General features: G+C 45.9%; 5 protein-coding genes across 5 annotated transcripts; 2 read left to right on the forward strand and 3 right to left on the reverse strand. All coding sequences in view use genetic code 12, as the record gives it.

Annotated features, from left to right (window-relative positions):
• Positions 1-65: 65 nt before the first annotated feature.
• Positions 66-1,727, forward strand: CCT8 (chaperonin-containing T-complex subunit; the record flags this gene model as incomplete). The annotated part of the gene is made up of 1 exon (XM_025486579.1): positions 66-1,727. The coding sequence occupies one exon, from the start codon at positions 66-68 to the stop codon at positions 1,725-1,727; it is 1,662 nt and encodes a 553-aa protein (XP_025344129.1).
• Positions 1,728-1,777: 50 nt separating this feature from the next.
• On the reverse strand, positions 1,778-2,545 carry TRP1 (phosphoribosylanthranilate isomerase; the record flags this gene model as incomplete). The annotated part of the gene is made up of 1 exon (XM_025486580.1): positions 1,778-2,545. One exon carries the CDS (start codon positions 2,543-2,545, stop codon positions 1,778-1,780), a length of 768 nt encoding a protein of 255 aa, XP_025344130.1.
• A 90-nt stretch (positions 2,546-2,635) lies between these two features.
• On the reverse strand, positions 2,636-5,023 carry VPS53 (Vps53p; the record flags this gene model as incomplete). Its single annotated transcript, XM_025486581.1, has 1 exon — positions 2,636-5,023. The coding sequence occupies one exon, from the start codon at positions 5,021-5,023 to the stop codon at positions 2,636-2,638; it is 2,388 nt and encodes a 795-aa protein (XP_025344131.1).
• Positions 5,024-6,708: 1,685 nt separating this feature from the next.
• On the forward strand, positions 6,709-9,936 carry KEL1 (Kel1p; the record flags this gene model as incomplete). Its single annotated transcript, XM_025486582.1, has 1 exon — positions 6,709-9,936. One exon carries the CDS (start codon positions 6,709-6,711, stop codon positions 9,934-9,936), a length of 3,228 nt encoding a protein of 1,075 aa, XP_025344132.1.
• A 129-nt stretch (positions 9,937-10,065) lies between these two features.
• On the reverse strand, positions 10,066-12,384 carry RIM8 (Rim8p; the record flags this gene model as incomplete). The annotated part of the gene is made up of 1 exon (XM_025486583.1): positions 10,066-12,384. One exon carries the CDS (start codon positions 12,382-12,384, stop codon positions 10,066-10,068), a length of 2,319 nt encoding a protein of 772 aa, XP_025344133.1.
• Between the last annotated feature and the right edge of the window lie 1,882 nt (positions 12,385-14,266).

A 14,266-nucleotide genomic window follows, 5' to 3' on the forward strand; every position in this document is an offset into this window, starting at 1 on the left:
TGTTCATCAAAATTTTGTTACCACCAGAACCTTCCTCAGATCAGCCTTACTTAGCTACACACATTATGTCACTTAAATTGCCTTCTGCCCCAAACGCAGGGCTTTTCAAGCAGGGCTACTCGCTGTATTCCGCCTCTGATGGTGCCATCATTAGAAACATCGAGGCTGTGAGAGAAATCAGCTCCATCGTCCTTACCTCGATGGGTCCCTCTGGAAGAAATAAGATCCTTGTTAACAAACACGACAAAACTTTCATCACAAACGACGCAGCTACTATCATTAATGAATTGGAAATTGTTCATCCTGCTGTCAAACTCTTGATCCAGGCTTCTAAGCAGCAGGAGTTCGAGATGGGTGACAACACCAACTTGGTTATTGTATTGGGTGGAGAATTGCTTAATATCGCTGAAAAGTTGATCAGTCTTGGTCTTAGTGTCCCAGAAATTATCCAAGGTTACAACATGGCAAACAAATTCTTGCAAGAGACCTTGGAAAAGCTTGTGGTTGGCCATGTGGAGAACATCACTGAGCCAAAGGAGCTTTTGAAGGTCATCAAACCAGTCATCGCCGCTAAGCAGTTTGGCCTCGAGGAATCCATTTCAAACCTTGTGGTTGAGGCTGTGAGGATGATCATCAACCCTAAGAAGCCTCAGGCTTTCAACATTGACAACGTCAGAGTCGTGAAAATTATGGGTTCTTCCTTGTCCAACTCTGAGGTCGTCAAGGGTATGGTTTTCCCAAGAGAGCCAGAGGGACATGTCAAGAACGTCAACACTAAGTCAAAGGTCGTTGTTTTCACGTGTCCTATTGACATTTCCACCACTGAGACCAAGGGTACCGTGTTGCTTCATGATGCTCAGGAGATGTTGGACTTCTCCAAGGGTGAAGAACAGCAATTGGACCAGATGTGTAAGGAGATTTCTGACTCTGGTGTCCGTGTTGTTGTGGCCGGCTCTTCTATTGGTGAGTTGGCTCTTCACTACTTCAACAAGTACGATATCTTGGTGTTGAAGGTTCCATCTAAATTCGACATCCGTCGTGTTTCCCAGGTCTGTGGTGCTACTCCATTGCCAAGACTTGGTGCTCCTATGCCAGAGGAGATGGGATCTATTGACATCATCGAAACTAAAGAAATCGGTGGTGACAGAGTTACCATCTTCAGACAAAACGACGACTCCATCTCCAGAACTTCCACAATCATCCTCAGAGGTGCTACGCAAAATAACTTGGACGACATTGAGAGAGCTATTGACGATGGTGTCAACGCTATCAAGGGTTTGGTCCAGGACAATGCTCTTTTACCAGGAGCTGGTGCTGTTGAGATTGAGCTTGTCAAGTTGATCACCCAATACGGTGAGAAGACTCCAGGTTTGATGCAGCTAGCGATCAAGCATTTCGCTAAGGCTTTCGAGGTTGTCCCAAGAGTTTTGGCCGAGACTTCCGGCTTTGATTCTACAGAAGTGTTGAGTGCATTGCATGCCGCTCACTCTACTGAAGGTAACTTGAGTAAGGGTATTGACGTCGAGAACAACAGCGACGATGGTTTGTTGGACATTAAGGAACACGACATATACGATCTTTTGTCCACGAAGAGATCTGCCATCACCTTCGCTACTGAGGCTGCCAATACTATATTATCGATTGACCAGATCATCATGGCTAAGAGAGCAGGTGGCCCACAGGTTCCTCAGCAGCGCAGACCTGGTAACTGGGATCAGGATGACTAGTGCTTACGTGTAACGTGTAATGTGTATAGACTTTAATACCACTTTTTGCTCTAAATGCTTAATTTTTTACCCTCTGCCACAAACTGGCTGATCTTGTTATGGTCTTTGAAACCACTGTCATCTTCGACACCGCCGCTAACGTCAAAACCAACGACATTATTAATAAAGTCTTTCGTGTTTTTGAGGTTGTCTGGTGTGAGACCACCAGCTAAGATAAAAGAGCCCTGCAAATCATTGATAAGAGACAAGTCGATAGTCTTTCCTTCACCACCAAGCTCTGAATCTAAAAGGGGCAAGGCAAAGCCTTTGTTGTCGGTTGTATGCAAAGTCTTCAAGAAGTTAGTCATATACTCTGTTTGTTCTGGCAACACAAAGCGTTTAACTATGCAAAACTTGTTGTCAGTGTTAAGAGCCATAAACTCAGCAGGGTCTTCACTGCCATGTAATTGGATTATATCAAGGTTGAGTTGCTCTGCAAGTTCGAACACTGTCTTAGGGTCTTGGTTTCTGAAGACACCGGTCAAGAAGGGTCCATTTTGAAGGATTAAGTCATGATAAGATAGAAGGTACTCTTCGTGGGATGCAAATGATTGACTAGCTATATGACTATTGAGCTCTTTAGCATTTTTAAACTTTCTATGTTTTTCATCTCTCGCAGCATGAACAGCTTTGGAGATCTCAAGGGCGTCTTCATGTGCGATAGTTCTTTGTCTATTAGGCACCATAATAACTCCGAGTATATCAGCGCCAGAATTTATGGCAGCAGTAGCATCCTGGGGTCTTCGTATCCCGCAAATCTTCACAAGCTTTTCAGTCATAAGTAGTTGATAGATCTTGATATCCGATATGGGGAAGCTCTCTTCGCACATACTAGTTTTCCATGCACACCAGAACGATAGACAGCCTTATTAGTGATAATCATTATTGTTATCTTTTCTGAAAAACTTTCCGATATTTCTGAAGTTTTCGTTGAATTTACTGACATGCTGCTCGCCATTGATGGAGAAATCTTTGAGCGGATTATTGATTTTAAGTTTTGTAGGATTAGTCTTGAAAATATCAGGAAGATGAGGCTCAGGAGACCGGCTCGAGATTAATTCCTTGATATCGAACTGCTGGGGCGACCCTTGGGATGATGGATGTTTCGATGATTGCTGTTCTTCTTCGGAGTCTTCCTCAAGGATGGAAAGAATGTGAGAATCTTCTGCTAACGAATTAGGAATGGTGAGCTGAAGCTTGAAGTTCTCAATGTACTTTGGCTGGTCTGCTTTACTGATATTCTTCAAGTTCAAGAACTTGGTGAAGCTGGGCAAAGACTTATCACCGACAAGATTGAAGTAGTTCTCGATCATGTTGTCCACAGGAAGCACAGGTGTAAGTAAAAGCTTGAGTAAAGTTGTAAGCTTACCAAACTGAGAGTCAAGGTACCGAATATAAGCCTTAGGAGCCTGCTTAGACTCTTCCCCTTGCTTGGTGTCGTCATAATTAGGGTCGGAATACAATGGCAATGTAGCCATGTAGTTTTTGAGGACAGCCACATCAACAAGGATCTGCTCGACATTCACGATACTCAACGGCTTGATAATTTTGAGTTTGTTAACAAAGGTATGAACCACCATTTCCACGAGTTTATCGCAATAAGATCTAACATAACTGTCTCTGATGATCAAAGTCAAGATGACGCGGTTATCCTCCTTCATGGTATTAATGAAATCTTCCATGTAATTTGAAGTGTCAGAGACAGACTCCATAGCCTCCCAACCGTTGTTCTCAAATTGTCTCCAGGTAAACTGCAAGTCATGAGAAACCTTCAGCACAAGTCCCTGGATGGACTTACCAATGACATCGAAGAATAAGTTCTTTGCAGGTTCAAAATCGATGCGATCCTTGTACTTTTCATCAATGAGCTTGACAAACTTATCTTGCAAGTCGTTGATGTTATTATTGACATAGTCAGCCGTATTAAGGATCATAGTCAAGTACTTGACGGGTTCAAGACCTTTAGGGTTTGATTCCGACTGATGCAAAACAGGAACTAACACCTTATAATTGTACTCACGAAGATATTTGAGATCAAGACGAGCGAGATCAAGCAAAATCTTTCCGTTTGATAACTTGATGATTTGCACGAGTAGTTTCTGGAAAAGTTTAAACAATTCGGAGGATGAGTTTGCAAAGTTTGGAACGTTATTAACTCGAAGAACGGTAAGAATATCTTCAGCAGTCTGTGGCGATATGAGTTCTTGAGGAATCTTTGGAGCAGAGTAAAACTCCATAAACTTGGCACTGAGAACACCATCTTGTTCGTTGACCCAGGTGGTAAGGTAAGGCTCGAAGACAATCAGAATAATCTTCTCGAAGTGGTTCGTCTTGAACGTTTCGTTAAGGAACTTTTCTAACTCCAAAGTTTTGGTAAGTGAGTCTAGCAAGACTTCAGAAGATGCCACATTTGTAAGCTGTGCCTTGAGATCGCTATTGGTCATTTCACAGAACAACTTGGCAAGCTCATAATCAACATTCCACAGCTTTGGGAAAACCAGAAGATAATTGGTCTGGATATTTGAAAGCACGTTACGGAAGAAAATGTATCTCCTGTTCAAGTTATCGAGATTGCCGGCTTCTTCTGTGGATGAGAAAATGGAGCGAATCTCTTTAAGCTGAAGGTTATAGAACCATTGAAGAAGCTTATCCTTATATTTTTCATCAATTAATTGCAAGATCTCACAGCCATAAATGAGATTCTCACTTGAAAAGTTGTTGGTGAACGAATCCTCAAAGTCTATGAACACATCATCCACCAACTTGTTCTGGGTCTTGTGTATGTGTTGATTCAAGAGGCCGATCTGGTCGATTGAGCGGTATGGCTTGAAGAAAACAAGCAATTCTCTAACGACGCCCAAATACGTAGCAATTTGCTTGTAGTCTCTAGTATTAACCACCTCATTCAAACTGTTGTAGGCATTCACGAGCATTTGGAGTCGTTTAAGCACCTTCATGGAAAGCACCAAGTTCTTCTTAACAATGTCCAATCGCTGTATGCTGGAAGTCATGGCCAAGATCTTAGCTTGTGTATCCGCAGACTTGTCTCTAATCTCCCCAAAAGTCAGCGTAAGTGTATGGATATCATCCTGTGGGTTTATAGGATGCTGATAGTTGGCTGTCTCTTTCTGTATGTCCAATGCCAGCTGTTGTTTATGTTTTTGGATGTACAGTAGAACATCATCAATGTTATCCAAGGAGGACTCTGAAGGAAAGAGTTTCGCTAGTTGCACCTGCGGATCGTAGGTGAATCCCATGGTGTCGAGTTACTTGACTACCTGAGTATGGACCTTGATGATAGTGGTGGGGGTCGTGCGAAGCACATAATACCTGTCGCGAACGCTCACACTTGGTATATATGGCTCCGAGATCGCCGAGAAATGGCTACAATAGACTACTAAGAGTGGTTAAGGTCAAGCGAGATTCTGTCGATCCAGCGGACCCTTCCACTATAGTAAGATACTCTTTGTATAGAAAAGAACATAAAAACTCCAAAATTCCAAGCCATGGCTTGGGACCGTTAAGGAAGGAAACCAAGAAAGGCGGTTACACACAACCAAAGCCTAAACACTGGTCTTTGTTCAAGCTTTCGGTAGAATATTGTTCCACAAGCCTCTGATCTCCACTTCGCTGAACGTAGAAATCCAGCCAAGACAGTGTTTTCACAAGCGCCATGAGGCAATTGGAAGGCCCAGCTGGACACAAACTCTATACTGAATTCGCTAATCACTAGCACAAGATTTAGATAGTCACACAAAGGTGGAACCAGGCCATTCATCCCTTCACCTTCTATCCCCAAAGGATTATAAAAGACTCGAAGCACCACAGCCTTGGCCACAATGGAGACTCCCTTTCCTTACCCTTCCACCAGCCAATTGTCTAGAGGTACTATGAAACAGACCTGCTATGACCTCATCGTAAGGAGTCAAGGAACTACAATAATGCAAGCTCCTGGCGCCAATTAAGGCCAGCTGGAAGGCCCGTTTGCAGCTACGGCTTTATTCGATAACACAAAAGAAAGAAAGAGGTAAAACTACGAAAGAAAGTTAGCCGAGGCACCGCTTTTCACTAACTCCATCTCCACCTCCACTCAAATTATACTTTTCCAACCCACAAACCCCCAACAAATCCCAATCCCTTCGAAATCCACAACATCAAATTAATACCTCATAGTGTTCCCCCACGACAATGCCATTCTTGTTATTACCCTTCACATCCCCTGACCAACAACGGTTGGCGCTTTTTGCGTCGGTTACCCTTTGCAGCGTTAATTACATGTAAAATTTTCATTTTTTTCTTTCTTTTTTCTTTGACTTCCCCTACATCGAATTGCAGGTTATTCTTCCCATTCTGTCCAGTATCTTGTTTGGCTAATTAGTCTTGTAATAGACAAAGTGGCTCCAGAATGTCCTCCCCCTCTTGCCTAGTTGGGGAATTCTGTCTCGACGCTGTGATGCCTATTTTCTGCCTAAACAGGCAATTGCATCTGAGCATTTGGGCACCCTGTGCAGTGCCGCTCACCCAGTGCCCTGGGCCCTGTCCTCCAAACCCCCAGTCAAAATGGGAACCAGAAGTGATACAGAGAAACCGACAACACCACTGGAATCAGCAGCCTTCAGCCGTCACAATGGTATAAAGTTTGTAGTGCTTTTATGTTTTCCTGGTGTCCTGCGGCCACCAACGAGTAACCTGATTGGACGCCTCGCACAATACTACTCCACCTTTTTCACCCTACCGATCCACTCAAGTTCCTTAAAACAGCCACTTGTTAACCTGCGCCGCTCCAACCGGTTGCATATCCTGCCGTCTAACTTCCTATCTGAGCACCTGACACTTATACAGAAGCTGTGGGCTCTATTTTCTTTTCCTTTTTTTCGTCCACCTTCCCCCTCGGTATATCTGAACGTCCCGCCCTCGTCGTTCTTCCATATAAACATAGAGAATGGCCCGCTTTCCATTTAGTAAGAGGAAACTGAAGATTCAAGATACCTCTGCCTCTTCGACTGTCGACGACCCGGACTCTTCTTTCGCTTCCAAATCTACCACTGGCACGGGTTCTGAATACCGCCATTCGTATATCTCCAAGTCTCCCCAGAAACCAAACATTTCAATTCCCCAGTCCCTGATGCCTGAACACGTTGCTGACTACGACGACTACGACAGACCGGATTACGACTCTCCGCCTGCCGGCCCGGCTCCTGGCAATGCTTCCACGCCTTGGAAAAGACACAAGCTCTATGACTCGCCCTTCCCTCGCTACAGACACTCGGTGTCCCAGGTGGCTTCGGAAAAGAATGAAATTTTTCTTATGGGTGGTTTGAAAGAGGGCTCTGTGTTTGGTGACACATGGAAGATTGTGCCTCATATTGGTGGCACTAACATTGACCGTTTCACTGCTTCTCACATTGAGGTGGTGAACAAAAACAACCCTCCTGCTCGTGTGGGCCACGCCTCTGTCTTGTGTGGAAATGCTTACATTATCTACGGTGGTGACACTGTCGAAACTGACTATAGCGGCTCTCCAGATGACAACTTCTACATGTTCAACATCAACAACCAGAAGTACACTATTCCTCTGCACATCTTGAACAAGCCAACTGGCCGTTACGGTCACCTGATTGGCGTTGTGCTGATTTCAGCCTCTTCTTCAAGATTGTACTTGTTTGGTGGCCAGTTGGAAAATGAAGTGTTCAATGAAATGTACTACTTCGAATTGACCGACTTTAAGCTGCCCAAGGCTCGTTGGGAGCTTGTTGAGCCTCTCAACTCTTTCAGCCCTCCTCCTTTGACCAACCACTCCATGTGTATCCACAAGACCAAGATTTACGTCTTTGGTGGTGTTTACAACAACGAGAAGGTGTCCAACGATTTGTGGTGCTACGATACTTTGATCAACAAATGGCTGCAGGTCGACACTACAGGCTCTACCCCATTGCCGGTGAATGAACACTCGGCTGTGATTGCCAACGACCACATGTACATTTACGGTGGTAACGACTTTGCTGGTATCATCTACGATTCCTTGTACGCATTGGATTTGCACACTTTCAAATGGTCCAGATTAGCTAGAGAGGTCTCTGCCAACGGTCCAGGTCCTCGTTGTGGTCACTCCGTGACTTTCTTGCCTAAGCTCAATAAGCTTGTTATCATGGGTGGTGACAAGAATGACTTCATCTCTCCTGACGAAGACAACTTCGAGACCCATGAGGAGTTTGGCAATGAAATTGGTACCATGATTTACGAATTGGACCTCTCAGTTGCTGACCACTACTTGCGTGGCGGTTCTGCCCCTAAGAAGGTAGCTGCTTCTGCCATTGGCTCCGGCTACGGAAGAAGAGCTACTTCTCCTGGTCCTTCTGATGACCTTGGACGTCACCGCAGAAGTTTCAGTGCTGGTCCTGAGGACTTCCGTACTCCTACTGCCTCAGTTGAGCGTATCCCTCGCTCTCTTGATCCAAAGCTGGGTGTCCATGAATCCTTTGAGCCAGAGACTTTCACACCACAGAGACAGACTTACGGCAGAACCAATGCCGCAGGTGGCGACTTTGTGGATGTCGATATCCCATCTTCTGCCATCTCTCAACAAGATCCTTCGGACTTGGACGATGTTCGTGACAAGTACCTCTCCGAAGCTGAGAGCCCCTACAAGAACGGTAACGATGATTCTGTCGTTAGCGAAAGCGTTCCATTTGACCAATTGAGAAATGAACACAACGAGACCCCAATCTTGTCAAAGGACTTCGCCCGTGAAGTTGGTATTGCTGATGAGGGTGTCGCTCCTCTTTCTACTGGCCGTGACCAAAGAAACACCGACTCTCCTGCTTCTAACGGAGCTCGTGGCATTGCTTCTCCAGTTCTCTCTCAACCAGCTGCTGTTGCCCCTCAAGATGACTCGAGAGTGAAGAAGGTCATTGCAGAACTTAATGATGAGATTGCTCAATTGAAACAGTCTACCAAGCAAGAGTTGGCTGCTGCCTCCGAAAAGATGAACACCTTGGAACAGGAGAACACTAGACTCAGAGGCACATTTGAGAAGTCGATAAACGAGAAGGATGCCATGATTGATGAGCTCAGACGTTCCATCGATCCTGCTGAATTAGAGATTCCAGAAGGTGCAGATGCTGAGGAGGTGAGCCAGACTACTTCCAGAAGAGGTTTCACTGAATTGACGAAATTCAAGTTGGACCGTTTGGAGTTGAGAAACAGATTGGTCTTCTTAGAAAACGAGAATGCTGAATACCGTGCTAGGTTTGAGCGTTTCGAACCCTTCATGGAGAACCAGATTGGCGAGTTGAGCTCGTTGCAGAAGGTCATTGAAGGCCAGGAGAACAAGATTGCCACTTTGAGCTCACAAATCGTCCTGGAAGAAGTCTTGCACAAGGAGATTGCTGACTGGAAGCACAAGTTCGAGGAATTGAAGATTGAACACGAGAACTACAGGGCTGTTCATTCTGAAATTGATGCTGGTGGTGAAGACGTTGAAGACCGTGAACTCGGAGAAGGCGAAACCACCGGTGCCCTTCCAAGATCTTCTGCTAAGCTCAGTGCTCACTTGGCTAACTTGACATCCTTATGGCTGGCTACCAAGCGTCAAGACGCTGATGCTCGTCTGATAACTACCGAGGACAATGCCACGATATCCAAGTTACAGAAGCAGATCGACGAGTTGATGCTTACTTCTAAGAGTCAACACCAGGGCTCTTCCGAAGAGGTTAAGGCTTTGGAAGAGGAATTGAACAACAAGTTGCAATCTTTGCGTACGTTTGAAGACAACTACCGTGATGCCTTGCAATCTGTCAACAACACAAGTAAAGCTCTTCAGCTGTCTCATGACGAGTTGAGAAACCAAAAGTTGACCATCGAGAAGTTGGTTAAGGAGAACAACGAGTTGAAGTTGTTCAAGAAGGCAAACAAGAGAATTTCTTCCAAGTCACCTCTTGTGGATTCTAATGGCAATTCGCCTGTCCCAGGTTCTCCTGCTGTGAATGAAGCTGCTGCTGATACCACAGGTGATGAAGAGGAAGAAGGTGGATTCACCAAGGCACACTACAACATGAAGCTTAAGGATTTGGAAGCTGACTTGTACATTTTGAGGCAAGAGAAGGAACAATTGAACGACACTGTCGCCTCGTTGAAGAAGGAGTTGTATTTGGCTACGAATTCCTCCTAAGGATCTGATGAAAATCTAATGACTTTAGCAGTGGAACCTGGCGTTCCTTATAAAGCTGCTTGTAAAGACAAATTGTGATATTACCCCAACAGTTTTTTAGTTTATGTAATTGATTGCTTATACGAATATTTAATGTCCTTGTTCTTGACCCTCTGACTGCTGAACAACCAAACGATCGTTAGCAGCAGTGTCGTAATTTGGAACAAAGTCAAGAGGTCCGTCTGGGCCAATGCCGTCGTGGTTCTCTCCATCACCATGAGATTCATACAAATCATTCTGCTCCCACAATGATGACGGCTCCTGATCAAAGCTGCTTGGCAACATGTTGATAGGATCCTGGGGTGCATGCGTCAATGGATGATGAGGACTGCTAGGCCCTCCAGTCTGAAGAGGAGCGAACGCATTGGGTCTATACTGTTGGAATGCAGAATTGGAGCTTGAAGCGTTGCTACCCTGTACCATCTCTTCCAAAATATCATGGCTTGGGTCCATTGGACTAACTGTCTGTTCTTCTGCGTCGGAGGAGCCATCAAATTGAGGTTCCGATGGTAAAAGACTCTGTTCATGAAGTCTCATACGCTCCTTTTCCAGAAGGTTTGGCTCTTGAGGCATAGCTACGTCAGTAACAATGTCCTCATAAGTTGGAGCAGATGCCAATGGAGACAGTTGCAGAGGAGTAACTGCCTGAGAATCTCTCTGATATGGAGGAGTGAAATTGTTCATTGGAGAAGACTCCGGAATAGCCCGAATCAGCGACGACATACCAGCTCTAGTATGAGTGAAGTTTCCATGACCCGCATGTGCTTGCAGCAAAGGAGCTTGAATGTGGGCATGAGCCTGGGTTGAAGGACTGGCAGAGTTAGAAGTCGAACTGATTGAGGACCTCTTGGATCCATTCGTATTGAGCGCGTGCTGTCCATCGGGAGAGGCGCCCATCAAAGGCAGCCTATCCAGTCTATGAGTACCGATGACGACTTCAGAAGTTATTTGAAGGAACTTCTTCAGACGCTTAAACTTGTCTGTATTTATGAACTCTGAACGGTTCTGGTATGCGTGGTACGTGTAATTGCCTTGATTGCCAGGGGAGACGCCGGGACCCGCCGAAATGTCATCTGAAGGCGCTAGATTGGATTTGGGATGCTCGCTAGGTCCATCCACACTCAACGACTTTCCAGAAAGGTTGAGCATTACCTCGATGAAATACTGGAAGCTGACCATTGGACAGCCCGAGATGGTAGGAAAAGCATCTGGAGGAACACGCAAACTTGTGTTTATCTCCGATTGGAACGTAGCAGGGTCGACAAATAACGGAATAATCAGCTGCAGAAGGTCTTTTCTGAAAGATTCGTAGAGACCGTCCGGGCCGTAATCTAACCTGCAAACACGGACCAAAGTGACGATTATGCCTTTAGTGTCCTGAATTTTCTTAAGGTGGTGGATATTGAGCTTTATAGGTATGAGTTTAAGGAAACCAGACTGGGGCAACTCCATTGATACTCTGATGTTATTCAGACGGGAGAAGTCAGCGTTCAGGGAGGGCGAAAAACTAGAAGGAGCGGAATTCCCTGGGCTCATATGAGGATTATGCAAAGACGTCGGCGTGTTTCCCGAGTTTCCAGGCGTCAGGGAGAGCGCCGGGTTATGCGAGTTGGTGAAATTCATATTGAGGTTTGACTCTGTATCTGAGTTGTTGGACGATAGCGTGGAGTAAGTGTTTATGGTGGAAGTGGAACTTTCGACCCTCAGAAGGCGTTTATTGCGCCTTGGATCGTTGATGATGAGTCTTTTAGGTTTTGGCGGCGGTAGTTCAGCCACATCTATAGGGTTTACAAGGGAAATGATCTTTTCCGAGGAGTAGACAGCGTTGTTCATACGGGTGAACAGACGGGCCTTCGTCAAAAGGTCTGTGGAGATGGCGCCAGGGCTGTCGCCCAGAGGCAGGCCATTGGAGGAGATGGGGTCGTCGGCGGAGCGTAAGGAAGTCTTGAGAACGTATTCGATGGCGCCCTTACCAAAGTCTATACTTGTAAAGATACGCTTCTTCGGGAGCTTGACAATAAAGGGGAAACGATGCTCACCTTTGTAAAGGCCGTTGATGAACTCATCATTATCGTTGTTACGAGGCTGGTCGGGATCCGGGCCGTAGATTCTGATGTTATGGTTGAACAAGGTACGCTTGACGGTTTTGAGCTTCAGGTGGGGCAGGGCATTAATCTTGATGTAGCCACAAAGACAAAACTCGATGGCGATGTTAGCCAAATGTTTCTTCAGAATGAGTATCACTTGGCCGGAGATCTCCTCGCCCGGAAGCCATGACTTGTGGGGCGAGTCCAAGGCTATGTAAAAGTCGTCAACGGAAGAAGAATCGATTTTGTAGGAAGGCTGAGGATCCGGGCCGGGCGGCCTGGCGAGTTTCCCTGGGATAAACTTTGACACTGCCCTTCTCATGGTCAGGGATTAAAAAAGGAGGAGCAGCCCAGTGGATATAGGAGGTGGGCGTTGGCGGTTTTTGGACGTGTTAAGGGGAAGAATAGAAGCAGCCGAGGAAACACGAGGCAAAAAAAAAATGAGCAAAACGTCCGCTTCAAAACGAAGTATAAAAGGGTAAGTGTTGTTGGGGGAGGAAAGGGTGTAAAAAGAGTTGGAGGAGGAAATTGGATGTTGAAAGGTGAACGGAGAGAGAGAGAGGTGCCCCAAGGGTAAGAGGCAGGAATAGACAGACGTCGCTAGAGACAGGGCCACATACGGTACAGAAAAGAAAAGGAAAAAAAAAAAAAAAAAAAAAAAAAAAAAAAAAAAAGAATGAATGAATGAAATGAATGTGTGAAACCAACCCACTGTGCAGCAGGCAGGCAGGTAGGAGGGCAGGCCAGCCGCCAGGCGCCAGAAAAAACGCCAGAACAGTGCCACTAGACGCCAGACGTCAGACCGGCCCAGGGTGTACAGAGAATACCGTGCGCCGCCCCATGCTCCAGGGACTAAAAGAGGGAGTGAAACGAAGAGAACAAGCGAAAGGGTTAGGGAGTTTTTTTAGGTATGCCATTATGACAGGGCAAAAAAAAGGGCTGTCAGTAAGCGAGGTTGCGGTGCCAAGCTGGCAGGCAAATGACAGGCCGCGTTAGCGAAAAATAGATGGGGCCCCAGGAAAATGGAGGTTCCAGATCCAGATCCAGATTCCAGGTATTAAGAGATCTGGATAGGTAGTTGAAGTGTATTATTTGAGACCTTCTGAATATTCAGATGGTGAAAGACACTTTGCTTTCGGAAAGCAACAGAGGAACTGGAACTGGAACTGGGGACCATGACAGCCAATCACAATGACAGGCGCATGGGAGCGCCTTCCATTGTACGAGTCTATACTTTTTATTTAACCAACAATACCTGCCAGGCAGAAAAGGTCCCCCACAAGGCCCTCACAAGGCCCTCACAATTCACCGGTCACAAGGCCCTGAGAGGTCGGTAGCAACGTAGAATGGCTTACATTGTGTGGGCCGATAATGTGCCTTTGATGAGCCCCAGTGGGCCATAGGGCCCCCCAAAAGCATGGCCCAGCATGGTCGCATTTTTTGCCCATTGTAGGATGAGGTGCTTTTTCCCAGTGAGGCATTTTTTTTTCCCTCTCACGCCAAAAAAGCACGCACTGCCGATATTGGTGAGGCACCACGGAAAAAGCACAAGCGGAAGATAGATCTGAGCCCTGGACCGGTCCATCGATGGATGTTGACGTTGCGTTGGCGTCGTTGCAGCAACGCTGCTACGACGTCCCTAAGACTTGGGATTTGGTTTTTTGTACTTTTAGTTTTTATTTACATGGTTTCCAGCAATGCCTCTCGGGACTGGGGATTCGCAAAAAATGCTGGCGTGCGCCTGAAAATTACAAACCTAAAACGGCTGCTAGAAAATCGGATTCTGCACTGCCAAACGCCTTATCATAATTAACACACTCGGCAGCGTCCCGTCCGAATCCCGGTTCCCGGACCGGGGGGTTTTGCTGCCTTTTGGATCTCTTTGTTTGGGTTGGTGGAAAGCAACCGCCACTTATTCCATGCTGCGAACATGCGGCTTGACAGCGAATGGCAGATAATTATCGAGGCGCACAACCAGGGAAAAAAAAAAAAAAAAAAATTGGTACTGGCAAGAAGGAAAAAAAAACGCCATTTTTTTTGCACACATGTACCAGGGCTCCCACTGCTTGACGTATCTTTAGTCATGTCGCCTTGAAATGAGTAAGCGGCAGCTTGTAAATGCAACGTTACTGGTACCAGGAAGCCGCTAACGGACTTCCACCTGGCACTATCTTGATAATCAACAAAGATATAGTTTCTAGTTG

This window comes from Candidozyma haemuli (genome assembly GCF_002926055.2).
Source record: "Candidozyma haemuli strain B11899 chromosome Unknown D_2014730914, whole genome shotgun sequence".
Taxonomy (NCBI): domain Eukaryota; kingdom Fungi; phylum Ascomycota; class Pichiomycetes; order Serinales; family Metschnikowiaceae; genus Candidozyma; species Candidozyma haemuli.